The following is a 27,717-nucleotide window of genomic DNA, read 5'->3' on the forward strand; positions in this document are numbered from 1 at the left end:
CCCATTCATACCTTATGGCTGTCCCCCACTTCCTGACCCCCAGCAGATATTCAGTATCACGTGATTGCAAACCACCTGTAGCCTCTCCTGAACCAGCTGAAGAATTCAATTGTTGGAAAGTATTCAAGTCACATTCAAGATGAAAATATATAAGGGAAGGAGTTTCGCAGACTGACTTGCCTCCATAACTGCACGTTAAGTGGAAATGAGATGTTAAGGTCAAATACTAATAATGAGCCAGCTACTCACCTTACTCACAACAAGAGAGCTGTGTGAAAGTGAACTCATACAGATATGATGACAACATTGATTATCTTCTTAAACTATTTATCTATTTATTTATTAACAGGTGCATTCAGAGAGACTGATGAGGGATGGCAGAGTTAAAGCTGTGGTAATAACCTGAAAGACTCTGGGATTTGAGATAACAAGGCATTATCATCTCTTTTGCCTGCTCTCAGCTTATGTTAGCTGCGGTTTTATATGCTGTCATGGTTATCAGTCCTATAAAAACATTGATTTTAAACATCATCCAATAGAAAGTTACATTCTTCTGAGACTCATTTTTTTTGTTTTCTGCTCCTACTAAGTTTTACAAAGGCTTCCTCACAGCAATGCATGTAATTATTTTGCTTCCAACTTGGCTCATGATTAATTGATTTTTTAATAAACACCCAGCCTGAAGCCTGTGTTGTTGATGGAAGGAGCGAATAGCAGCTTGCTCCAACACAAGAAGAGGCCCATAAGATTTTTAATGTAAGAAAAAAGTGGATAGATGGGCATAGCTTCAACATCACTCTGACAATGTGCAGCTCAATCACACATTAGACACATACTGTTCTACACGCCTGTCGAGTGGTTCAACAGCTACATCTTTGACGTGAATCTCATCCAGGTCCCTGAAACTCGACATGACAAGACTCTTTAGAAGACAGATCCTGGATATTAGAAGTTCAAGGGGAGCTTAGAGAGGAAATGTGAGAAATCACTGCACACTAAAACAAGGCAGGGAAAAAAAAAAGAGGTGAAGAATGCCCAGTGTGAGAGAGAGAAAGAAAGTGAGAGGAGAAAAGCTGTGATCCAGAGAATCAGATGTGACAGTTTAATATGGAGATGCCACTAGTTAAGATTTTTTTGTAGATGACGAGCTGCTGAGTTGCATCATAGCCCAGCAGAAAGCAGGGACATGAAAACTCTAGTGTCAGTCAGGATCAAATATACTCATGTCTGACTCAGGGCAAACAGCAGGTCCTCAGAGGCTTAACAAAACAAACTCTAAAAAGGACTTTTTAAGTTGAAATTTTATTTTATGTATTCATTAATCTGTGCTCCCAATGTATCAAGATAATCTGGCTGTTTAATCTGTTATTTTCAGATCTGTAATCCCATTGGCATTAGCTTTCATTCAGAGGCTCAAACATATTTCAAAAATGTTTTTTTTTTGTTCATTTTTTTTTTTGTATTTATTTCCCCCCTCCCTCTCCAAACGTTAGCCCTGCCACCACACCAAATCAATTTTTTTTTTTTTTTGAAACAGCTGAAATCTCCATATAGAAGCAATAAACTTAAGTAGGAAATGTCCTTTCACTGCAGGGAAATGAAACTTCAACACAATTCTTAATTGTTCAGTTGCATTGATCAAAGTAATGCTAAAATTGTAAACATAAAATCTTAGGTTCCAAATCATTTGCAGTGTGAATCCCAACAGCCTGAGTGGTTAATTTATTCTGAAAGTCAGGGGGAGCTTACTTCAGCCAACATCTGTGTGAGACTTCATAAATCTTAGAACCACGGTTAATGCATGCCCATTCTGTATGACCCTTGACCCATTCCGTAGTTTGTCAGATCAGGAAGCGGCGCCGTCGTGATGCAGTGCAAGCGAGCAGAAATGAATAAAGGACAGAGACTTTTGAATGGCAGGTTCAGATTTCAGATCATGCCAGATAAGACTGAAGTCATTTGCTCCTACTGTCGACATGAACTGAGATACCCAGAGTCCGTGGAGTCTTAAATAGCCCATACCACTCGCAGGCTGATCACACCGCTAAAGCAGAGAGCTTCCCCTTAGCCATGCTGGATTGTTTACAATGGAGACGCTCAGACAAACTCTGTAAGCAGGGATGGACTCGGTATCTGGCATACAAGGCATTTCCCGGTGGGTCCATGCCCATTTGGGCCAGCATGATTTATTCATTTATTTATTTCCGTTATGTACCAGCTCCATAGTGGTGCTGCCCCTTTATATTGACTGTCAACTTGTCCGATCACATCTTCTAAAAGTCTGTTTACCCCCTCTCCCATCCCCACTCCAACCTGAGATGATGGATTTGTTTCACACCATCTGGAAAACCTTCAATACTAAGCGTTTGGGAAAGGGCAGAAGATTTGGAAAAAAACTCTGAGGGTGATTGGATGAACGTTCTGTCTGTCACATCTTTACAGGCCAATCAGAGCAACAAAACATGTGACATAGCCGCTATCGAGGTGAGTGTGCACAGCTACCGAGGAAAAATGCACACCATGGCGACATGTCAGCAAACGACTTTTGTCGTTTTTTAAGAAAACAACTCACTGCTGTTCTTTGTTCTTCTTTTAACGAGGAAATGTTGTCGAGTTCTGATAAAACTGGCGCTTTAGCAGCATCTATGCAAATCTCTTCCGCCATAATTGCCCCGGCCTCTTGTTGCTGCCTGCATATGGCAGGACTCCGCCACGCCTGAGAGTATTGCCCCTCCTCGCTGATTGGTCCTGTCACTTTCTAACTGGGCCCAAACAGTTCAGATGGGAGCTTTACAAGATGGATTCACCAATGAAAAACAAGGAAACGGGCGTATCTATCTGCTTTGCAAGGTTATCCCCACTCAGCTCCTGCCTGAAAATGAAGTATTTGGAGGAAATGAATCTTACGCACTAAAACGATTGACTGGGACTGTAAATAAATGCAAAAACAAAAAATAGTCAATCAAGATGCTGTCAAAGACTCTGTAGTCCCTATAGGAGATGGTCTGATGCATGGTGAATATACAGCTACATTATAAGGAGGAGGGGGGGATGGAGCAGCACAGGCTGGTGTGTGACAGGAGCAGAAGTGTTACAGCTGAGCCTGAGAGTGAATGAGCTCTGTAAAGTATCATAATATAAGCTAAAAAGCATTATTAGACTGTGGGTCTCCTTTATTAATGAAGAAAAAATGGTTTGAGATTAAATCTGTAGCTCTTCTATGATCTGAAGAATGAAAAGATGGTTACGTCCTCTTACTACACCTTAAAAATTCTCCATTGAGACTTCTTTTACTTTGTGTGTTCATGAGTTTTGAAAAGCAGCTTCAAATGTGTGTTTATTGCCATAATTCCAGTAAATCTATTGATGATGACAGTAATTTATTACTGTCAGCATTTATTTTACATTTGGGCATTTTTTAGTTTAAAAATAAAGCTATGATAAATAACAGCTGACATTTTTAAGTAATTACTTGCTTTTTCTCTAGTAGGGCAGATGTGTCCACCTTACTCACCTCTGACCACATCAGAACAGTGAAACACCATTAGATGTGTCTGTGCCTTACTGCTGAGCTCTCAGCGGAGACAAGACTTCTCCCAGTAATCTGTAGTGTATTTCTCTAACTGTATTTAGTCTCTTTTGTGTCTCATCCTGTTGTGAGTCCTCTTGATGTAAAGGGATGTTTCTGTAAGTCTTTATTTTCCTCATGTGAGGCTGAAATTCATTGCTTTAAGTGTGAAGGATCAGGAATGATCTTTGAGGGATTTAAACTTCACTTTATTCTTTATTCTTTATTCTGTTCTTTATGTCCATGTGTGATGATTACATCTGTTGTTCTGTGTTCAGCTGCTGAGAAAAAAATAGTTAACTTCTAGAAGTCTGAAGTTAGACACTACATTGTGGTTCATTCAGTAATGTTACATTAAGGTCAGTCATCCGTTGTCCTTGTTGGTCTGGAGTTTACCATGTTATGCTCTCAGCAGATTTTTGGAGCATTCAGTATCTTTGAACTTAGTCTAAAGAATTTTTGGACATGATCTGTTATTGTTTTGGGCTGTTGCCATGAACAAACATTTGCATACAGAAAGCATTTTTGTCAACTTGTGTTGATAAGGGTATTCAAATTTGGAGAAATAGTCCTGTATGGTACATCCAGAACAGATAAAAAAGTTTAATTAATTTGTGATTAATCTCGAGTTAACTATGAAATTTGTGAAATTAATCGAGATTAACAATTTTAATTCATTGACAGCCCTAGTTATCACCAATGCAACCATCGTAGCTTCTGTAACCTTTGCATTAACTCTGCAGGTAACAGCAGCTACACCCTCCAGCACAGACTCTTTCTCAAACACCCCATAGTTCAGCTGCTGTGACACAGGCTCATTATAGCCACCTTCATGCAGCTCATATGCCAATGGTGATGCCTCGATGCGCTCAAAGTCTGGCTCCTATATCTTCCAATTCAAACTCTGACAAAATGTCAGAGCGTTTGCTGAACTGGAACACCAAGAGGGTCTCTCTTTCCTCCCTGACATTTGGCCTGGTGGCTGTGACCAACAATGTCATGCACATCCTACAGAAATGTAAGTAGTAAGGCGAAGTTTTTTTTTTTTTTTTTTTTTTTTTTTTAATGAAATGACAGAAAGGTGAACTGAGGAAAATGTATGTGAAAAATGGTTACAGTCAGCATTTTTTTCACACTTCATATTACTTTAAAACTGGTTAAAGCCTACTGACAGGTGTAAATGACCACCAATACGATTTGATATATATAAAAAAAAAATCGTGAAAAATGGAGATACAAGGTTTTGGCCTGATGCAGCACTATGTAGGTAACATAGTTATGTAGCTATTGTAGCAAATGTAGCAGACAGACCATAAGCGTAGCAAATGCAGCTTCGTTTTTTTTTTTGGTTTTTTTGCTTTAGCTATGTTGTTTATGGAGCAAAGTTTTCCATGTGGTTTGTGTTGCTAATGTAGCTTTGTTAGCTTTAGCCTTAGCTACGTTAGCTGCATTCGAGTGTTTTTATAGAGGACAAGCTTTTTTCCTGTAAGAAGACTTTTTACTTTGCTTTATCAAACATTTTGCTATTAGGGTTTGCTGGTCAGGTTTCTGATTTTTGACATTTGGTGTCCTCACCCTTTCTTAACCCCATTAACCCTTACCCTAACTGGACGTTTAATGCAGTTTTCTTTTGAACGTTTCAGTGTGTATTTCCGTCACATTGCACCACCCACCATACCAATAAGAAGACCTCCTTTATCTTACCTATCCTACCCCATGGTCAAACAACACTGCAACCTTCAACACACACAAGCTCTGTACATGCAAACTCCAGGCAATGATGATACTAACTAGCCTACAGCATGGCATCCAATTACCCCAACAACTCCTTCTAGTGCTAAGATGAGACATGAAAAAGAACCGCAAAGAGAGAAAACAGAAAGTAAGAAAGGACTAAAAAGAGAGCTTAGAGAGAGGAAGGTGGAAGCAGAGAAAGGATGAGGTTCCCTGAGAACTTTTAGAATCTATACCAAGATCTGATTATCAACAAAACTGAAAGCCTTTACGTGGGGCATTTAAGTGAGTTAAAGGAGAAGAATATCTAAGTGCTCATGAGTTTTTTCATGATAAGACTTCTCTTGACTTATTGGAGCAGCTTTGCGTGCCAAATGCAGCACTTATTTATTTATCTATTTATTTATTTTTACAGTGACTGTCCGCAGAGACAAGGGAGATCATATTTCTCTTACAGTTAACTGTCAGTGTGTCCTCAGGGATGTCTAAGAGGCACTCACATGTCTCAGTGTATCCCTCCTGAAGCAGCTGAGCTTTTAGAGTAAAAGGTACAGAAGCCTGAGGGATGCTGACCTCTATGCCTATGGGACATCTGGTTTGACTGCATGAATGTGTAGGTTTTTGTACACTCTAGTGTTTGTGTGACAGTGTGTAGGTGTGTGTGCATGTGTAAATGGAAGGAGATCAATCTCCATTATTGGTGTGAATTGGATCAATAAGGAAGTCAGTCAACCAATACCTAAAAAGGCGACTATGAAGTGATAAAACATGTCCACGTGCCAGAGATGTGCTACACACACACACCAGAAAAAAATACCCTTAAATACAAAGAAAAAAAAAAACACGGGCACTCTCCTGTTGGAGAGGCTGGCTATTGAAATTCCTGTCCAGTGGGAAAACTGGAGCATGTCAGAGATTCATGAAGGTCAGTGCTGCAGAGTGGGACAGTGCACTGTGCAGGTGAACCTACCCAAACTCACAAACACCCACAATCAGTGCGTGAGACAGCAACAGAAAGAACACGCCCCTCGCTTTTAGTCCAATCCTCCAGGGGAATCACATACTGACACCTTTTCCCTTTTCCTCTCGCTGGTCTTTCACACACTTCCTCACCCCTATTCTTTCTCTTCACTGCCTTTTATTAACATTTCTATTCAAGTTTCCTTTCATCAGTGCTCAGGAACCACAATGGAAAAACAGCAAAGTGAATGGGACTGAAGGAAGAGCATAAACAACCCCCACAAAACTATAATAATAAGAGAAATCAATCAATAAATCTATCAATCTGTCTGTCTGTCTATCTATCTTTTGCTGCTTTTGACAAAGCATCTATTACTCATGCTGGCCTGGCTGGTGCTGAGTCTCTGCATTGATGCCAGATGAAGACAGAGCCATGTACTGCTTTTGTCGATGGAAGAGTGGGCGGACCACCCACCCCAAGTTTTAGATAGATTTTCTGCTGTGAAATGGATATGGAAAGTGTTTTTCTGTAGCAAGGTTGAAAAGAAGGGAGCGTGAATATCAGGGACATTTTTTTTTCTGAATAAATGCACCAACTCTGAGGCTAAAATTAATCCCAATTCACCTGGTACTGAAATACATCTAGTTGAAATTAATTGGGTTGACTTAAATAAAGATGTAAGTTTAAATGACCTTTAAAAAGTTGCACAAAGAATCTATCTCATCAAGTAAAAACTGTGGATTGGTGCTTCTGGCACATGCCAGAGATGAACCAGTAGGCCTGCTGTGGAAATGCACAGATTTCTGAGCCCTGGAGAGCTTTTCATGCAGATTGCAGCATAGAGTATGAGGAATTGATGCTTACTTCTCAACAACAGAGCTTCAGGGGACATAAAACATTGAAAACTATCATATAAAAATGACTAATCCTTTCCTGATGTCCTTGTGTGCTTTTGTGGGCCACATCGAGGCGTTCATATCTGAATGCTGTCCGTTTTGTGAGCTTAAATCTCCTCAGGAGCTTTGCTCTCCTAAAAGTAACCCTGCTGGGGCTTATCATTACCAACTCATCTGCATTTTTTTATCACTTTTTTAAGTTTTGAAGCTATCAAAAAAGATAAGCTTAGCAGTTTAGGGGCTTTAGATAAAATCAGAAAACTATAAAAAGGTGAATCTGATCTGGTTTAAAATGGTGAAAAACAAACAAGGGGAGTGTATATTGATGTGGTCTACATGTATCTAACCTAAGCTGTTCTACATCAGTGCAAAACCAGACTAAACATTTTAAGCTAAGGAAACTGTTCAAGCTTAAAGTGTTGTTTTTGATACACACAATAGAAAACAGATACTGGGTGTCGTATCACTTTAAGAAGTAGTCTCAGAAGAACTTCTCTGTGGTCTTCCTGCCTACATTAGGTGAGTGATGACTCACACGTTGTTTCTCTTTCTGCTGGAAGCAATGAATATGTCTCCCAGAGTGACAAAGCCACTGTAGGATTTCCTCTTTTTTCATTGAGGTTGGGTAAGGCGAAGGATGAATAAGCTCAGACTGATGTCACTTTTTTGTCGAGTAGGCTGTTGAATAGAAGATCTTTTCATAAGCTTAAAAAACCTTCCAGGATGAATACAATTATCTTTATCATATATTTACTCATCCTTGACAAAGCAGTTCACGATGATGCTTGAGGCTTTCAAGAAATGGCGAGCCGCATCATGCTGAAAAACCGCTCGACATTCTTTCTGTAGGGGAGAGACTGAATATAAATAAAATAATTTGCCATTTGAGTCACAAGTTACACAACTGCTATTCACATTAACTCCTGAAGACTGATCGTTGATGCAGGATTTTTTGGTTTCAAAATCTTTTTGACATCTTTTAAAAATGAATCTTGCTTCTGTTTTGCGCAACAATGGACACATAACATAGCAAACAGGAAAGCATAGATCTAAATGTCATTGCTATGTCAGACAGATGTTTATGTACTGCATAAAGCCGGTCCATCACAGAGACCCAAGATTTTTCTCTAGCTATGCAGTGCAAAAACATACAATACTAAAATACTAGCTCGATTATGAGTTCAACAGTGTAAGACTAGCACTCACAGGGCCAAAAGAGAGGAAAGGGACTCCCTATTTCACTCAACATATTCACAACCTGTTAGAAAAAGTCAAATTATTGTGTTATCCCCGCTAAAACCAAATTTTTTAAAGCATGTAAGTTCATCTAAAATCATACTAAATCCAATTCCTTTTGACTTTTGGAATTCGAACCCACCCTGATAATACTGTTGGAGAGCTATTTTCCCATCTCTTTCCTCTTTCATATACAGTACTGTGCTGAACTTTAAGGCATGTTTTGGCCAATAAAAGCTGCAGCTGAAGTAAAGCATAGATGTGGCAAATCAGCTGTCTGAGGGTACCATCAGGGGGGAAAGAGGACTGACAAAACCCCAGTCATGCTCTGGCTGCCCTTGCATATTACCAGAGGCATGGGGAAACAGTCTGTTGAAAAAAAAAAAGCCTTACCTTGCCCAAAGTCCAAAGTCCTTTAGGGCAAGGTAAGGGGTGGATGTAGTGAGTAAGCATGGCCTTGCATCCGGGCAGACAGTAGGGCTGCCACAAGTCCCTGATTATGCTTTGAATGACCCCAGGGCCTAAAAAAATGACAGTGAACTATATACTTGTGTGAAAAGGCCCAGGTAAAAGAGGTGTTGTCAAGCTTGACTTTGGGCCTGAACTTGGCGCATTTGGGACACAAAGACCCATGTGGTCACTGCCGGTTCTGATAGAAGGATGTCATAAGTATGCAGGGCCTTAAAACATCAGGGCTTTTGTGAAGGGGTTCCAGACAACATAAACCTCTGCTTTTAAAGCACTTTCAGTATTCCTGTAATTCACCCATTCACAAACGTATGTACACATTGTTGGCAGTAGGCAAACGAGACAATTGGAGTCTTCAAGTCCTCTATCAATAAATCAAACCTTCAACTTCCTGAGTGTTTACATTTACAAACAGGTACACTGTAATATGGTCTCATACCTCTCAGTGTTTACCTGGAGGCCCTGTTAGTTCCTGTGCCCCCTTGTTTGTGTTTATTTTTATAAACTCAACCAGTAAACAATGAATGTGTCATGATTATAAGCTAGCTACCTGAATGAACAGAGAGTGCTCCAACCCCAACTTGTATATAGTTTAGCAAGTCAGCAGGGGGTTTGCACACCAGCGAGTATACAACCAAACTGTATATAGCTGAAGATGTGTCTGTAGGTCTGTAGAGGGCTGGACTGTGGATGTACAGTATGTACACACAAATAAGCAAACACACACATAAACAAAGAGAAAGAGCTCACTCAATACTCTGCAGGGATCCACTTGAGATAAAATTCAGCAGCACTGAATAATACAGTCCATTTATCAAAGAAAAAGCACACACACACACACACATACTGTATATATATACAGCACTGCGAGAAGGCTGCTGTGAAGTTAAGGTGCCCTTGTGTCCATGGTCATTTATCACTACATGTGAGTCAAAGTGGGGTGACAGGCAAAACTCAGTGGTCCCTACTTGTGTAAATTTCCTCTCATCACTTTGAACCCTGCAGCACGTAATGCCACCGCGGTGTGCCTCTGAAATGTGAAACACTTTCTCTCATGTGTTTGGATTTGCATCATTCAGCCATGGTGAGACCTGGAAGAGGATAAATGCAACACAGCAGGAGAAGGAAGCACATAAACACGTCTTTATTTAAGCCCAATCATTCAGGAGGTTTTAGAGGGCTCAGATGTTTTTAAATTTGAAAGAGAAATGAAACAAGTAAAACTGAAGTAGGATAACAAAAAAGGAAAAAAAAAATCTGAAACTTTTCTGAAATGTATTCCTTGATGCCTGATTTTCTGAAAACTTCTCAAGCCAAAAGACTGTTTTTGTTTTATGCAAATTATGAGCAACAGTCAGAATATTTAGCATGCTTTATTTATAGAAAACATGATCATACAGTTCAGTTTTTTCTTTATTTGGAAGGAAGAGAGAAAGGCCTGTCAATTACTTTAAATTTTATATTAAATCTTAATATGCACTATTGCATATCACGGAAGTGCATTTTCTTTAACCTGAAATGTGTAAAAAAAAAAACAGTTTAATACACATTTTTGCAGTAGATTGTCATACTTCTCTACACATCATGCAAACACTTATGTGTCAATTTTTCAGTTTCAAATTTTCAAAAAACATACTTTCCTTGTTTAAGACTTTTTTTTTAAATTTATGCCCTTTTTAAATCCATGTATTATTGTGTTCCTTTGGATATTAAATGATTTAATGCTTGTGTTTGCTGAAAAATATACAGGATAAAGGAACTTTAAAAAATAATTGCATTTTAAATCCCAATCGCAATACAGGGGGGAATTCCCATTTGCTTATTTTCCCAAATTGTTCAGCCCTAGAGCAGAGACCTCCTGTTTGGCTTTATCATATCTGTTCAAACCAACACGTGCTGGCAGCATGCTCCACTGAAAATAGACCTGGCTTCTATGGCTTGTGTAGACAGATGTGGAAATCTAAAGATTGACTAAAGGCAGTGATTTGCTCTTACAACAGAAAGACTATGGAGAACTGTGGAGGAGACACGAACTCATATGTATGGAAGTCACTGACTAAACCAGCTAACACACAACAACAGACAACAGAAAATCATACTTGCGTCATGATCCACCAATTGACAATACACTTGTGCACAATATGAGGACAAAAATATATGAAATGTAAAAAACAAAATATATACAGCATAAATGTGATTTATAAATCATAGTTTTATTCTTTATAATCTGTTCTGCATGTTTGACATAATAACTTGATCAAAACACTTGCCTTTAAAACAAAAAACAAATCTCAAAGTTATTATTTTTTTACACTAATTGGCACCATTAATCTGATGGAAACTACCTGCTTTAAAAGGGTGAAAGCATGACAATAAACTCAGGATTCCATTAAACTGGTAAAATCTGTGCATTCTGAATCAGACAGCTTTGATTGTTAGTGTAAAAAAAAAAGGGTTATTTTCAAATTCTCACATTGTAATGATGATGACAATTGGATTGACTGCATGACAATCTCATATAGGTAATTTAAACATATGTAGAATAAAATGGGATTGTAAGAGCATGAATTGTGACCTCAAAAACTCCAAAACTGTAGTAGTAAGCCATAGACTGTATTGGACAAAGCCTGAGTGATGTCAGCCATTTGGTTGGTGAAATCGCCGGGGGAAAATATTTCTAGATCTAGAAACGCTTCCTTCATATTCAGAGTTCTGATACCTCCAGACATTTCATTTTTGTTGTTTCATCTAGCATTTTATTCCTGATACAGAATGTTTACTGCTATTTCTCCTTCTTTTCAGTTTGTTGTGTGTCTGAGTCAGCTGTAGTCAGTCTTTTTGCTGCACAGAAGAGGGCTGGTAAGTTTGTCTTGCACAGCACAGGTGGGCAGTATTTTCATTCCTGCTCTGCTCTCTCCAGGAGCAAATCCTGAATTCTTAAGTGACTCATGCACTAGAGCGGTATCTTGACGCTGGCAAAAATAATGCTTTTTATGTTAATTTACCGATAAATAATGATGAACTAAGTTGAGTGTATCCACACAATTCAGATGAAACCCTTCCTCTGTAACTGATGATACTCTGCATCAGCTGATGCACCAACCCAGCTTGCCCACAGCTATCACCAACAGCGACCGATTTAAGCTGTCAACTCACTATACATTTTCTGCTGCTGCAGCTCCTACTCATGCATGTCACGCCTTACCTGTTATCCTCGAGTCTCCTGGAGTTTGCAACAGAGTTGGAAATTATAGCACGTTATGGATTCTGTTCCCAATAGTTTAATTCAAGGCTACAAGCGATCAATGCAATAAAACAGAGAAGATGAGCACGCAGTCAGTGGATAGAAACTTATTGAGTGACAGTGACAAGAGACTTCTATATGATCACAACACTTTGGATCAAAATGATTGACCTAGAAAATAAAAACTCAATGAAAAGCATAGATTTTTAACAAACTGTTTCTATGAGGTCTGGGAACAGACCTCATTTTTAAAAATAAAAACCTCAAAATGCACTGTTCCACATTAGTAAGCATGACAGAGTTTTAAAACATTTTATAGGTCGTAAAGAACTGAAAATGGTCATTTTTTTGAATTTACAGCATTAGGAGGTCATATTAACTGAAATCAAAAGCTATTTCAATAAAAAACATCTTAACAGGCCAAGTTCCATGTTAACATAGGAGCCCTTCTTTGATATCACCTTCACTATTCTTGCATCCATTGAACTTGTGTGTTTTTGGAGAGTTTCTGCTTGAATTTCTTTGCAGGATGTCAGAATATCCTCCTAGAGCTGCAGTTTTGATGTGAACTGCCTCCCACCCTCATAGATCTTTAGCTTGAGGATGCTCCAAAGGTTCCCTACAGGGTTGAGGTCAGGAGAGGATGGGGGCCACACCAAGAGTTTCTCTCCTTTTATGCCCATAGCAGCCAATGACACAGAGGGATTCTTTGTAGCATGAGATGGTGCATTGTCATGCATGAAGAAAATTTTGCTACAGAAGGAACTGCTCTTCTTTTTTTTCTTACCATGGAAGAAAGTGGTCAGTCAGAAACTCTATATACTTTGCCGAGGGCATTTTCACACCTTCAGGGACCCTAAAGGGGCCTACCAGCTCTCTCTCCCCATGATTCTGGCCCAAAACATGACTCCACCCCCTCTTTGCTGATGTCACAGCCTTGTTGGGACATGGTGGCCACCCACCAACCATCCACTACTCCTCCATCTGGACCATTCAGGGTTGCACAGCACTCATCAGTCAACAAGACTGTTTGAAAATGAGTCTTCATGTGAGTCTGGGCCCACTGCAACCGCTTCTGCTTGTGCATAAACCTACTATTCGAGGCGGCTGAATAGTAGGTTTATGCACAACTGCAAGCCTCTGGAGGATCCTACACCTTGAGGCTGATGGGAGTCAAATGCCTGTTTGATGCTTTGTAATGGCATTTTAGCATCTACTTTCTTAATCTGATGAACTTGTCTGTCAGAACCTTCCTCTTTATGCCTTTATCTGCAGGAACCCGTCTGTGCTCTGAATCAGCCACAAATTCCTTCACAGTACAATGATCACGATTAATTTTCCATGAAATATCTAGTGTTTTCATTCCTTGTCCAAGGCATTACACTATTTGACACTTTTCGGCAGCAGAGAGATTCTTTTGCTTCCCTGTATTGCTTGAAACCCGTGGCCTGCTTAATAATGTGGAACATGTGGAAAAGTGCATTTTGAGGTTTTTATTTTTTAAAAATTAATGGTTATAATTATGAAGTTTGTTCAAAAACATTTGAACTGTGCTCTAATGGCTGATGACTTGAAAAATACTCTGTCATTTGCATTAATATTTAGGAAAATAAGAGAAAAATGTCATTTGCTTTATAATGTGGAAAGCAGTGTACACCCACCTGACAAATCAGTGGTTTTCAGCCATTGTGGGCATCACAGTGACACACACACACGTTTACATGTCAGCAGTGTAAGGGTAGGAATCACACTGCAGAGGAAGAAAGATTTAACATACTGGAGGATCAACACAGACCTTGACTTTCTCCTCCAGCTTTAAAGCTCCTCTCTGTCCATGGACGATCAGCTTGCCAGGGCAGTTTGTGGGTATTTGCCAGAGCTGTGTACTCGAGTCATGCAACTTGAACTCGAGTCAGACTCGAGTCACAATTTTGATGACTTTGGACTCGACTTGACAATATCATCAAAGACTTGCCACTCAACTTGGACTTTGACATCAGTGATTCAGGACTTGACTCGGACTTTAGTCCAATGACTTGAAAATACTTGAGATTTTCAGTGAGTGTGTTGAGTAAAATGTGCCCCCATTCAAAGTATTCAACTAACGCAGTGATACTCAACCCGCAGCTCTCGAGCCGCATGTGGCTCTTTAGGGACCAGTTGGCTGACCAGTCTTTTAAGGCTTACTTTAAAAAATCTTCCTGAAGTCCTCTGTAAATCTAAGTCCACACAAAGAAGACAGACTTTAACTTCAAAATTCAAATGAAAACTTGTATATTATTACCATTGGATGTGTGCTGGACTGAGGAAGGTGTGTAAAAGAGCGCAGAGGAAGCCTGCGGGTGGCACGTGTCTTCATTAGGTTAATCCATAGAGATGTGCTGTCTTGTGTTCAAAGTGAAGCTTCTAATGCCTTCAGTCACTCCCTGCCAATGTTCTCCCACACTCATATTTGATGATGACTTTTACGATGTGCATCATCATCAACGAGCCAAACACACACAGATCACATTCTGAAATAACGTAAAACTGAGTAAAACTTGTCCAAACGTGGGTGTTTTATTTGATCTTAAACGTAGTAATGATAATACTGTCAAAAGGGCAGAAACAGATAAATGAAAGCAACAAACTGGCAGGACAGAACGATTTATGAGGGGGAGCTGCAGGTGTGAAGCAGGGCCGGTTTAAGCCATTTGGAGGCCCAGGGCAACCCTCCCCCTTTAGCTAAAAGCAATAATAATGAGAGGGAAAAAATAGTACGCATCCCTTTAAGTTACAGAGTCACAGAACTTCAGTAAATGTCCAAATATGAAATATTCATACCCAAACAGACACCCATGATTCATCAGCTTCTTTTTTTGTTTATTCATTGTGTAGTCATTGTGTTCACATAACTTGAGGTCTTATAACTTAAAACATAACACATAATTTGAGGTTAAGAACTAGTTATAGCACCTTAAACCTAATGCTGACCAGTCAAACATGTTCACTTACAAACACACACAAGCCCTATATATCCACTCACACACCTATACATCTACACACACTCACCACACAGACACACACACTCACATTAGATGAGCTAAAATGACTGTACAGTGTCTTCAGAAGTTCATTTGTTGTTGCACCGCTTAGCACTGATTATATCCTGAATGCTATGTCAGCACTCTTTTTCTGTGTGATTAAGTTCTGTCACACTGGTCCAATTTTATTAAAAAAAAATAAAACAATTCAAAATGCATTCATTGTATTTGTCAAATTTAATAGATTGTTACATTGTTAAAATGGCATTTTATTTGGTAAACAGTGCTCATGACTTGTAAGGACTCCAAAATTTCAAGCCTATGACTTCAGACTTGGCACGACTTGTCTTGTCTTTACTTGAGACTTGACTTGAGACTTGGGATTAAAGACTTGAGACTTACTTGAGACTTGCAAAACAATGACTTTCTCCCACCTCTGGTATTTGCACTCCAGCTGTGTGTGTTTCTTGCTTGCACATGTGAGCCAGGTTGCATGCTATTTTTAAATGTTATTCCCATAATATTTCTTTAAAATTATTTGTACATATAAATGATAAAAACCTCAGCATATGCTCGTTGTTAAAACACTTTTTTAAAAATGTTTGACACATATTTGCAGAGAATATTTTTAGATTTGCCATATATTGATAATAAACTGATATAAAAGATGACAGAGACACTGAATCTTTCAATATATTTCACAGCGGCAGTAAACAGAGGCAGACGAACAAGATTCTGCAACTATAACTTAGGCGTTAAGGAGAATTCAGCTGAATAAAGTAAAATTTCTGTTTCTTTGATTTTATTTATTCCAGTAACAGTCTGTTTTATATATTCATTACATGGATATATTTCACATTCATAGGGGAAACCTCCCATAAAAAGCAGTTGGGCAGAATTTTTCAGAATACATTTTAACAAAGAAATGTGGCCCAGTTCAGATAAAATGCTGCCACACTGAGCTGCACCAGAGCTAAACTTTACACTGATGGCAGCCATCGCCATCAGCTTCCAGTACAACTAAACCACATCTGTAGCCACTGCCTCATCATTCTTAAATGATGCTGATTGGTCAGGTGTATTGTAAGACCGAACACAATAATGTCAGATTGGAGCTTTGCAAGATGGATTTGGTTGATGACAGACATGGAATCTGCCCAACCTATCTGCTTTGCTAACCTGACATGCCAGATGGAATTGTTTCACACATCCATCTGGTAAACCTTCCATAGGCTACATTTGGGAAAGGGCAGAGCCTTTGAAAAATAACTAGGTGGGTGATTGGATGAACATTCTGTCTGTCACATCTTTACAGGCCAATCAGAGTAACAAAACACCTGACGTTGTAGCCCCAAACGAGGTACGCTGCTACAGACTAGTAAACTCCATAGAGAACTGCGTAACACAAACCAGGCGACTGTAAACATGTCAGTACACGACTTTTGTCGTTTTTTAAAGGAAACTCTGCTGTTCTTTGTTCTTCTTTTAAAGAGGAAATGTCGTCAACTTACGCTTTAGCAGCATCCAAGCTAATCTCTTCCACCATAATTACATGGGCCTCTTCTCGCAGCTTGCATACATCACGACTGCACCACGCTTGAAAGTACTGCTCCTCGAAGCTGATTGGTCCTGTCACTTTCTAACCATCTTACCATCTGCTTTGCAAGGTTTTCTAAAAACAGGCAAAGATGATGATCTTAGATTGGCCTTAACCGCTGTTAAGAGCAAAATAAGCCCAACTAATAGTCACATAAGGCACAACCAAAAATAGTTTCCAATCTATTCATGAATAACTCTTAGACTTTATCTAATCAAAACAGCTGAGTTAAAAAAGAAATACTCTCCACAAATAAAGTATGCACAAATTAAAAAAAAAAAAAAAAAAAAAAAAACGTTTTCACACTTCTTCTTTTTCTTTTTCTTTTTTTTTAAATCAGGCTATAAATATTCTATTCTTGTTTCAAGAACTGTTATTTCAACATTGGTTGTAATGGATTATTCCACAACTTTGGCTGCCAGCCGGAGCCGGCACTCAAAGATCTGCAGTGTTTTGCACTTCTGCTTGGCTTAATTTTTCAACATCAGAAGCGTGTACAGTTAGTCTATAATGCCACAGAACATATTAGAGGCCTTTCCTCTGAGCTAATGGCAGACCAGTCCCTCTATTTCCTAACACTAAAAAATATTAGATAGATTTAGAGGGCTAAACGGGCTCCATCCAGCACTAACACTTTGATGTCAATAAGGTCAATCCATCTGAGGCTTTTTTTTTAGACTCATACCAACAAATACACACAAAAACAATTGCATGGCACGTTATTATGTTTAAGTTCTAATAGTCTGACTCCATGAAGAATTTTCCATAGCTTTAGGAACATTATCTTTTCTAAATGAGAAGAAAATGTAGAGACATCTGTGCAGCCAAATGGCAATGACAACAGGGAGTGATGCAGATAATTGTTAGGGAGCTGGAGGAGGGATTTGGGGAAGAGGTGGGGGCCCAGACAGAGAGATAAAGACACCTGTGCCCAAGTGCTGCTTTAGATTTTCTTGAGGAGGTTAATTCACTAAGAGTCTGACTTCATAGACAGTTCATCAGTGGAGGTTTAATATGTTTGCAATGACCAACAAACACATAACACCAGGAGAACAGACTCTCAAGATTTACTGGGGCTGTCCCCAAATGTTGGACCAATTTTTGCATGTAGAAAAGTGGTCATTTTTTGAACGAGTGTATCAGTTGTTAACAGAGAAAAAAAGACTCAAATTCAACAAGGAGCTGCACCTTGTCTGTTGTCTGTGTGCCTGTTACAACTAGCTGTCATCCGTCTGAGACTTGTCCTTTAAAGAAGTGAGCAACATATGCATATGCAGGAGTCCAGGAGGATTTTTATGGGAATAGAGACTCTCCACTGCTTGGGTAATAAAAAACTGTGATGCTCCATATACAAACAGAAGGACTTTTTAAGTTACTGTAGTAATTGTTGCAAAAATTTAAAAAAAAATCCCAACTGATGTTCATTCATTACCATCAAATCTACCTCTAAGCCTGACTATTTTTATTACATTCACTAAAATCCACAACATCCAATTTTGTGGAGCTGTGGAGCTCTTTTAGTCCAATCTGATTCTTCATATGAAGCTTGTGATCCTACTAGCTTCTGGTACTACTGTAGAGCTCTCAACCTCTAGTGATAGTTGTGAAGTACAGACCCACAGCCCAAGAGTCATGCTGCCCATCTCTGTAGGTCTCTTGTTGTCTCTAAGTGAGGAGTTTTTCAAACCAGCACTTACAAGGTCTATTTTCTTAACAGTATACCACCATTTTCCAGGTATACAACAACAGGTCACAGTGACTGTGGGGTGCTGTGGGAGTGCCTGTTAAATGCACCGAAGACACATCCACTCATGAGAAATATTACCCTCTCAATTAAAAAATGCTCCAACCTGAATGGGGGATCTTCTGTCTATTATGCTGCTATATAATAATGCTCTTTTTAAGCAACCAGAGAAACAATCACATGTATGTCATGACAGACCGTTTAGGGCTAAAAACTCCAAGTTTAATTTTCTCATCCTGCATTTAACTCTTCAGGTATTTCCCATATCTCATTTTCTCAGTTAGGTGAAGTTAAGTCTCTCTCCCGCCTATGAGACGTCTTTATTGTTAAGCTGCTGCTGCTAACACTACATTTCACAATGTTGCTCTTCAAAATACTAATCTTCCATGATTATTAGCATCAGAGATGTTTATTGTGACAGACTTGGTAGGAAAAGAACGTGTCTATCATCAGATATTTTACTGAATCTTAGCACTGCAATGCTAACAGACAGAAGGGATTGAACAGTTCCTGTTTTGAGAGAGACAAAGCCACAGCCTGCTTCTTTGAATCACCCAGGTCCTAAGAAAAGTGAAATATGAATTAAAAACACACTTTCAGCAGGAAAATGTTTGCTCCTTGTTCAAGTGAAAAATAGACACGCACTCCAGCAATTAGCCTTCCCCCAGTCCTTACAGTGAACTATGGTCAGAGAGCAGCTGCCTGCCTCTGTGCCAGAGCAGAGACAGACTCAGTTTTCTGTCATGAATCTCTCGGTTGTTATACTTTTACTAATCCTTAAGCCACCCTGGCAAATAGATTTGGCAAATTTACCCCACAATGAACAAAAACACAGCATTTAGCTGTTGATTTCAGTGTTGGCATTGAGCTAAGAGCAGACTATTTGGATAAACTCCTTGTGTAGCATTAAGGGGGTGGAATAATTCCCATAGCAGCCGGTGATAACATGTGGCACTGTATTTGCCCTGCCCAAATTAAACCTGGCCAAGAAAGGGGTGACAAACTTTCTAACAGTCTCAATCCAAAATTCAGTCACACATAGATCTCAGTGTTTTTACATGTTCACAACAACCATATTACAACATAACTAGTGAATTAAGACACAAATTTCGGATTTCCCTTTACAGGGACTTTTTCATATTTAAATCAGGGCTGTCAGCACTGATGCAATAACCACCATGCGACTAAAGTCAATACTAAGTGCACTGATTTGCATTAATCACATGCTTTATTGTCCCTATGAGCACACTTGATTTAGCCACTGCAGATTCTTTCTGCAGCTACATCAATGAAAAATACGTACACAGCTGCAGCTCCTTAATGTCTTATTTCACTTTAAAAGAAACTCACAGACGACAGCTCAGTGGACAAGTCAAACATTTTCCATTCCCTAATTTTCCCTTTCAAGCAGGTCCTTTTGTCCATGGTTAATTTATGTCATAATCTTCAATTTGACTGAATATCCTTTTTTTTCTTTTTATTCAAAGTAAAAGCAGGTCTGTATCCAAATAGGACGTCCATTATCCTTTGTTTAAGACAGTACAAAAATCCAAAATGAAACAAAACAAGCTATAATACAAATAATAGAATTTCAAAATGGGACAAAAGGAGATTAATTGCGAACAACTCTAAAAATCCTGAGATATATCAAGATACAAAAAAAAGACTTAATCATTTGACAGCCATACTTTAATTACATTCATCCTTGGAAATGCAAACAATTGGGGTACAGATGGATATGTGGTTACGTTGCACCCTATGTGCGCAGTTTGCCTGGCCTGCAGCTCCTTTCACACATCTCTTCCCAGTGATGGCTTAAACTGACTCTGGTTGTCCAAGAGGAAAATCCCTTGTCAGGGACATTCCAGCGATCCACACAAACATTGATTTTGTTTAATTTTAGGAATGAACCAGTCTCTCCCTCACCAGCACATAGGCACGAAAGCACCACCCAGATTCCCTGACAAAATAATCCTCACATCTGTTCAGCTGGAGACCGAGAGCAGATTAACCTGCTGCTTTTACTGCCTCATTGGCACACATGCATGGACAAATCTTCACATACGCACACATACATATATATCCATCAATTTAACCCCTACATCCAAAACAATACACAAAGGCATGAGTTCATGCAAGTACACAGCTGCATGGCAGCATGAATACAGAAATACGCTTGTGAACGGTCAGATGCTTCCTTCCACAGATGTCTTAATCCGTCAAATCAGAGGATAAAGTCATGACATCACCAAAACCTTTTTGTGGAACCAGAGTGAAAAACTGCAAAATCACTGCGGTTGAAAAGTTATTAGAAAGAGACACTCCTCCTCCACCTCCAAACAGCTCCTTTAGGTGGCACTGCATGCAGTGCGTGTTTAGCTGCAAAGTTACAGTATGTGAAGCTGGAGCAACAACAAACAATTAAAAGCACACCAAGGCTGCAAGAGAGGAATGCAGTTGTGCAAGACTTTCAGCAACATGACATGACAGCATGCTAGCACTGTAAACACATAACTTCACACCTGACAGGCAAGGACTGTGCAATTAATAACACAAAAACTGTATCAATGGGAGAGCTTTTCCAGAATTGCAAGAAAGTTTGAAAAATGCATCAAAAGCATGGACATAGCCACAGAAGCATGTACATATATCTGTTGATTAATGTGTATGTATGTTTTATGTAGGTGTTTATGCCTATTATTGATCTTTACCCTTAAACACACTCAAACACATAAAATAAGCGTGTATTTCTTTGTAACCACAATGACTGACATGATTGTTTGTCTTTTCTGTGTATGAATGGCAAACTCTGTGATTGTGGGGTTTTGTGTCATGAAAGTGTGTGCACTTGTGCCTGCGTCACTGCGTGTGTATCTGCCTAGGTAATTGGATCTGAGCAGAACATGTCGACACTGGCAGCCAATCAAACATTTTTTTCTATTTTGCTGCCAGCATCATTAAATCTCTCTGCAACAAAACACACCATGTACATGGACACATTCTCTCTGAAAGTAGTGCTGCGTGTTACACATGTGACGATACATGAAAGCAGCAATTTTAAAATTTTTCGCTATCAGCTTTTTCTGTCACAAATCAGAGGAACACAAAAGACCAAAGAGAGATTGCGGAGGGAGAAAAAGCTTGGAGCTTACCGCTCTGGGGATTTCAAAAACAAATTGCATCAAGTCAACTGTAAAACGTAGTATCTGAAAACACGCACAAACCTGCATTTAAAACACACAACCAAGCAGCTGCCATTCAAACTAAATATCAGTCTTTAATTTCCTAGCTTTCATGTTTTTTGCTTTTTTGTTTCATCTCGCAGTCTTTTATCTGAGCTCTCTTACTCACACAGACACACAGAAGCCTCAGGCAAGTAATAAGTGGCTCACCGACTCAATCGATGGGAAAGAAAAAGTAAGACAACCACTACAACAGGAGCTGAAACTTACCTCCTCTGGATTCAAGTTCAACGCACTTTCAAACGAGAACAACAAGGGCTTATTAAGAGGACAGGAGTGTGATTAAATGTTCACTGCAAAGGGGTTTTGGGACCTGTTTTCATTAGAGTGTATTGACATGAATGTAGCATCGTCAATGTAGTCGGAGATGACACAGAGATAGAGAAAACTAAAGGAAAAGGAAGAGGGCAGGGGGCATGAGGTGTAAAGCATCCTGTTATTCAGAGAAGAGAAGAGAAGAGAAGAGAAGAGAAGAGAAGAGAAGAGAAGAGAAGAGGAGTGGAGTGACTCTTACCTGGAGTTGCTCGGACAGCGTGGTGGACTGTCTGGTATTCAGGGCTGGAGCTGAACTCTCTTCAGGACGCAGAAACACTTGCTGGCCGCGTCTGCAAGCATCAAACACAACAGTCAGGACCTGTGCATATTTGCTCTGAACACATGGAGTCAGCTGATACTCAGTCTGATGATAAGCTGCAGGAAAAAGGAGCATTTACACACACTGAACAACTTATCTCTCCGCTGAACTGCTCAGTGCAGAAATTTAAAGGTGTGTGAGGGAATGCAGGCTTAAAGGTGAGTGTGTTTACATCTGTGAGTATGTATGTGAGTGAAGTCCTTACAGGTCCTTCCCTTTCTTCCTCTCGAGCGCAGTCATGTCATCTCCACCTGTCGTACGCAGAGAGAGCGCTGGAGTCACTCACACATTAGCACACACAGCGGACGCACCGATGCACACGCCGGCAGTCTGACACACAGTAGCTGCGTTGACACCACGAGCCGCAACGCATAGAGCCCAGAGTGAGCACAGTCCCTCCTCCTCCTCTCTCCTCCCACCAACCTCTCTCTCTTACACTCTCTCTCTCTCTCTCCTCTGGGTCTTACTGCCTCCATAAATGTTTCACATTTTAGTTTCCTACTTTCTGTATGAACACCAGCAAGACACAACGATACAAAAATATTACACTACACATGCAGAAAAGGGTTGATTTGTTTTGAACACATGGGGCAGAATGAAGGGGCATAATAAAACCTATCTCAAACACTTGTTTCTTCACTAATAATTGGAAAAAAGCTGTTTAGGATTTTTGTACGTTTCCTCTAAAATCAGACTGTGTTAAAGCTTCTCAAAGCCAATTTTTCCACTGTTTTTGGGTTTAATCAGCCTAAAAAATCTTAACATTTAAACATCTTGCATTTATGTGTACATTTTCCTGACAAGCACCTTCTTGTGGACAGGCTGAATATTGGATGTTTAGCATTTGTAAAAATTAGACATTCTGATTTTATCCCATTTACATCCTTTACAAGACACAATTAAATTTTGATGATTAACAACAAGAAGTTCAATAATGTTTCTTAAAATCTTGATAATTTGATGTTCACATGGAGTACATTGAGTTGCATTAATCTAACCAAGTATTTGGAGTACATAAGAGAACAGAAAATGTGTTTAAGAACACCCTCCACTTGTTTCTTAGGGCTATAAAAATCACCCTACCTTCTGTTTTTTTAAAGCTCCTGTGAGGAACTTTCAATTTGTGTTGATTATGGCGCCCTCTGTGGACAAAGTCATACCTCACTCCAAAGCCCAAAAGAGCCAGTGCTGTCCAACATGCATCCAAATAATCACCCTATTATTTTCTATGAACAAACTTACTGCAGTGGTGGTCAGATGCATGAATGCGCCGCTACGCAGCAGTTTACTCCACTGCCCTATTCTCAATGCAACCAGCCACAGCTAGCAAGTGTTTTTTCTGAGACAACAGCTCCCTTTCGCATCTCGGCTGCCAGGTAGAAGCTCTGTATGAAAGCACAGAAGAAGAAATTTAGCGCCATCTTCTGTTCAAGGTGTATATTAAGCAGGAGGCCTCTGCCACTGGTGAAATACTTCTGTCCCGAGCGGGCTCTCAGCTCTGGTATTAAGCACCAGCAGTAGTTGGTTGGGAGTTTGACCAGTGATGCACTGCTGCCAATGTGAGATAGGGGAGGCAACTGAGGCATGTCATGTGGCATGACACAACGTTTCAACGCCTGTGTGCTTTAGGCTTAAGGGTATCACATCTTTGGGTATAGACTGTGTATCCACTGCTGACATGCTTATAAAAGTGAGGGTGGGTGCGAAGGGTGTGCTGCCTGATAAGGGAACAGCAGCTGCCACATTACAGGCACCTGGTGTGCTTTCCTGGGCCTGATCCAGCTCAATGCATACTGGGTGTCCAGGACCAGATGGGCTAGACCAGACACTAGGGGGCGACTGTGTGTGTCGAAGAGGGGGCAGCTGGGAGGATAGGCGATGGGGTATGGGCCTGGCGCAGGCCAGCGCAGGACAGGACTAAGATGACTCATTGAGGAGCCCCAGTCATCTTGACCAGCCCGGCAGATCCTGGGCATCCAGAATACAGTGAGCTAGATCAGGTCCAAGAAAGTATGCCAGGTGTCTGTAATGGCACAACTGCCATTCCAGTTTCAGTCAGCAGATCGTTCCCATTCCTACTCTCTTGAGCATGCAAGCAAAGACATCCAAAGATGCCCTGAAGAGAATTTGTCACAAAGGAGTCTAGCTGGCGCCTCTGGCCCTCATTCAATATTCATGCTTTACAAGAGTATAGTAAGACCGGGTAGACCAAGGACAGAAACACTCTGACTTTTGCCCGCATGCTCAGATACAGGGAATGCCACACTGTCCTACTCAGCAAACCCAGGGCTCCATGCGCATATGCTCCCATATCTGACCTGACCTGTTTGCAGTATGAAAGAAATATATCTTTTATGGATCATGATATTTGGTTTTTAAATCTATTCTGGGGTTCATCACGCTCATTTTTGCTCAGTTAAAATAATTCTATAACATGTTGAGTTTAAACAAAAGCCCCTCAGCAGCAGCTTTATACAAGCAGCCCATTCATGGATTATTTGAAATGAAAGCTTTGTGAAAGCTTTGTATTTTATTTAAAATAATTTCCTTGATGTTGATCCATAAATGTTTGCTTCAGCAGATCATCAATGCAGTCCTCTTATGGCACACCCCTGCTTTGCCCTACATCCAGCCAATGACAGAGTCATGGGTATATTTATAAGGTTACATGGATGTAAAAGATTTATCTGCATTACCAGCTCTCCATACATCCAATCAGCTGACAGACTCATCATATCAGCCTCCCTCCACTGCAGGAGGCATCCTGTGTGCCACTGACAGCCGATGCTCTGAGGTGACATTGGCAGAGACATACACAGTAGCGTTGTAAAATGGGTCTGTCTAATGCAGTCCATCAAGTTGACAATATACAACAAAGTCATTTACTAAATACAAGCTTCCCAGCAGCTGCACAAATGCACACAATGTTGTATAGAAAATGTATTTCATATGCAGCTGTTTCAGGTCAACACAGGCCTGGTGACTGTAACTGTTTCTGATTTAGAGTTTTATTGATCATAAGGGCTTTTTTCTGCTTCTGGAGAGGAATGCCTTACTTGAGAAATCAGAGCTGTTCAAAGGGAGGGTAAACGCCAATCACCTGAAATGGCAAAGACAGAATATATTTGAAGCTAACTCAGGCAAATAATCACACAGTTGGATTACATCCAGCTTACAAAAGCAGCTCCTCTGCTTCAAATGAATTGAGCCGCTTTGGTTCAAGTGCTGAAATTGAACTGACTGGGAGAAGATACTGTTAATTGTTTGGGAACAAAACAGAACTAAATAGTACTGTGACATATTTACTGAAGGCTGAAATTGCATGAAAAACAATGGATGTCTGAAAATTGGGAAGTTAGATTTCATTGATGAAGTAATTAATGGGTTTTTTGTGTCATAGCAGAGCTGTTATATTCTGCCATGCTGTACCACAATGCTACATACAGAATTAGCTGCTGTTTAATTAACCTCCATGCATCCCTTTAATTTTACATCCGTTTGTATTCTTTATTTTCCCTAATTTTTTTTCCATTAATTTTTCTAATAATCAATGTAAGAAATAAAATCCTGGTGTTTATGGAAGAAATAAAAATATTACTTATTTTCAATTCACTGCATGCAGTGATTTTTTCTTGTTGTTAGAGCCTGGTATATTCCAGTGATAATCAGCAGCATTGATTTTTATATATTGCTTCTTTTTATGCAATCCAAAATGTGAAAAAAAACAAGTCCCTTTGGATCAAAATGGCTCATTTAATTAAATAGGCTCCTTTCATAAAGATACTAAAGAAAAATCTCTAGCATTTATTGCATGCATGCTTTTATGTTCTAATGGCTCCAGGATCAAAGAATCAAATTATAATGGAAGTAGATGGGAACAAAATAGCCACTAGGGACACAAATGTCAGGATTTTTGTACACAGTGCGTCACAGACATGGGGTATGAGTTAAGGCAAAATTTTTCAGAAAAACATAAAAATACAAAAGATTGCCAATGTTTTCTATTGACTTTAGTATGCATTTTACAGTGAATGCCTCCTATATGACATCATGCGCGGCACCTGTATTTTACATACCTAACTCTGTTTAATAGCACTTTGTATATGTCTGTTTTTAATGTGAGGACTACAGATGGAAATTAGCGTTACACTAAATCTGGTGCAGCTATCTTTTTTTTTTTAATAATTAATGACACTGCACACTGTCCTGTTAAATAAACTAAACTTGAAACTTGAAACTTGAAGCTCATGCCTTTAGTTTGAAAACTCATAAAATTGTGTCGAGAGGGACATGAAATTGTCCCAAAATGGTACAAAGGGTTCAATGAAGGTTAAAGCTGTAGTATGATACTATAAAATACTGCAACAAAAAAGAATGATTTTCTCATCCTTTAAACACCTTTTTCTGTGATTGTGCATGACAGTTTCAAATATTTGCTGTTGAAAACCTATTTCTGCTAATTAGTTTGGTCAGTTCGTGAAGAGGTAGAGGTGATGAGAGGGAGAGTTGGCGGGGCGGTCAGACAGAGGTTCAAACTGTGATCTCTGGGTCATGTTAAGATAAGCGTGAAGAGGTGTAAAAGGTTATTCCAGTACAAGTGAAGCTCAGACTGTGTTGACCAGTGTTAATAGAGGCAAAATGCACAGAGAGACAGTCAACACAGCCTGCTTTTCTTTTTTCAGTTCTGTGGTGTTTTGTAATGAACAGGGCAAACAAAAACACACACATACACACAAAGAGTTTACATGTGCTAGCAAAAGCAGCCAGGAGAGTACAAACACACCTGAAAATAGGTTCAAAGAAAAGACTGTCCTCCCTCATCTGCTGTGGACCCTGTGATCTAGATTACCTTACCTTGGCTGAATAGAGTATTGATCCCAGGCTTGTGATTAAAACAGGGCCTGTTGTTGCTGCTCAAATGCAATCAACACACAGTACCCACCGTGTGATCACTTACTCACTCAGTTAGTCTCTCACTGTCTCTCTCTCTCACACACACACACACACACACCAACCCCCCAACCCAAACACACACACAGAGAGAGAGAGAGTACAGCAGCATGAATAACTACAGCAGAGGAGCATAATTAGCCAGTCAGGGACCTGGAGTCTGATGAGGATAAATCCAGTAACCTTGGTGTGTTCGGAGTGTAAGCATGTGTGTATGTTAGTGTGTATCATGTCCATAAAAAAACCTAATTGAGAGTGCATATGTGCATATTTTTCTGTGTGTATGTGTGTGTGCGTCTTGACTCCTATAAAGCAAGGAAGTGATTGAAAGCTCTAAATGGAGGAGGTGCACTCAGGGGAATGGGGCTAATATACATAATGGCAGAGCTATATGCACACAAACCCACACACATACACACA

The 27,717-nt window shown here is 39.8% G+C and overlaps 1 protein-coding gene across 2 annotated transcripts in view; it reads right to left on the bottom strand.

The window, feature by feature from the left end:
* LOC121521675 (cGMP-dependent 3',5'-cyclic phosphodiesterase) overlaps positions 1-27,717 on the bottom strand; it is a 274,824-nt gene that overhangs the window by 168,312 nt on the left and 78,795 nt on the right. The window contains exons 1-2 of one of the 2 annotated variants that reach the window (XM_041805819.1): positions 22,553-22,682; positions 22,228-22,318 (exon numbers count right to left, since the gene is read on the bottom strand). In XM_041805819.1, the coding sequence (XP_041661753.1) occupies positions 22,228-22,318; positions 22,553-22,587 (126 nt within the window). In that variant the 5' untranslated portion in view covers positions 22,588-22,682. Of the gene's footprint in view, positions 1-22,227; positions 22,319-22,552; positions 22,683-27,717 lie in introns of those variants that run through there. The other variant, XM_041805812.1, reaches the window with a different exon arrangement.

The sequence above is a fragment of the Cheilinus undulatus genome, linkage group 2, assembly GCF_018320785.1.
Source record: "Cheilinus undulatus linkage group 2, ASM1832078v1, whole genome shotgun sequence".
NCBI classification, from domain to species: Eukaryota; Metazoa; Chordata; class Actinopteri; order Labriformes; family Labridae; genus Cheilinus; species Cheilinus undulatus.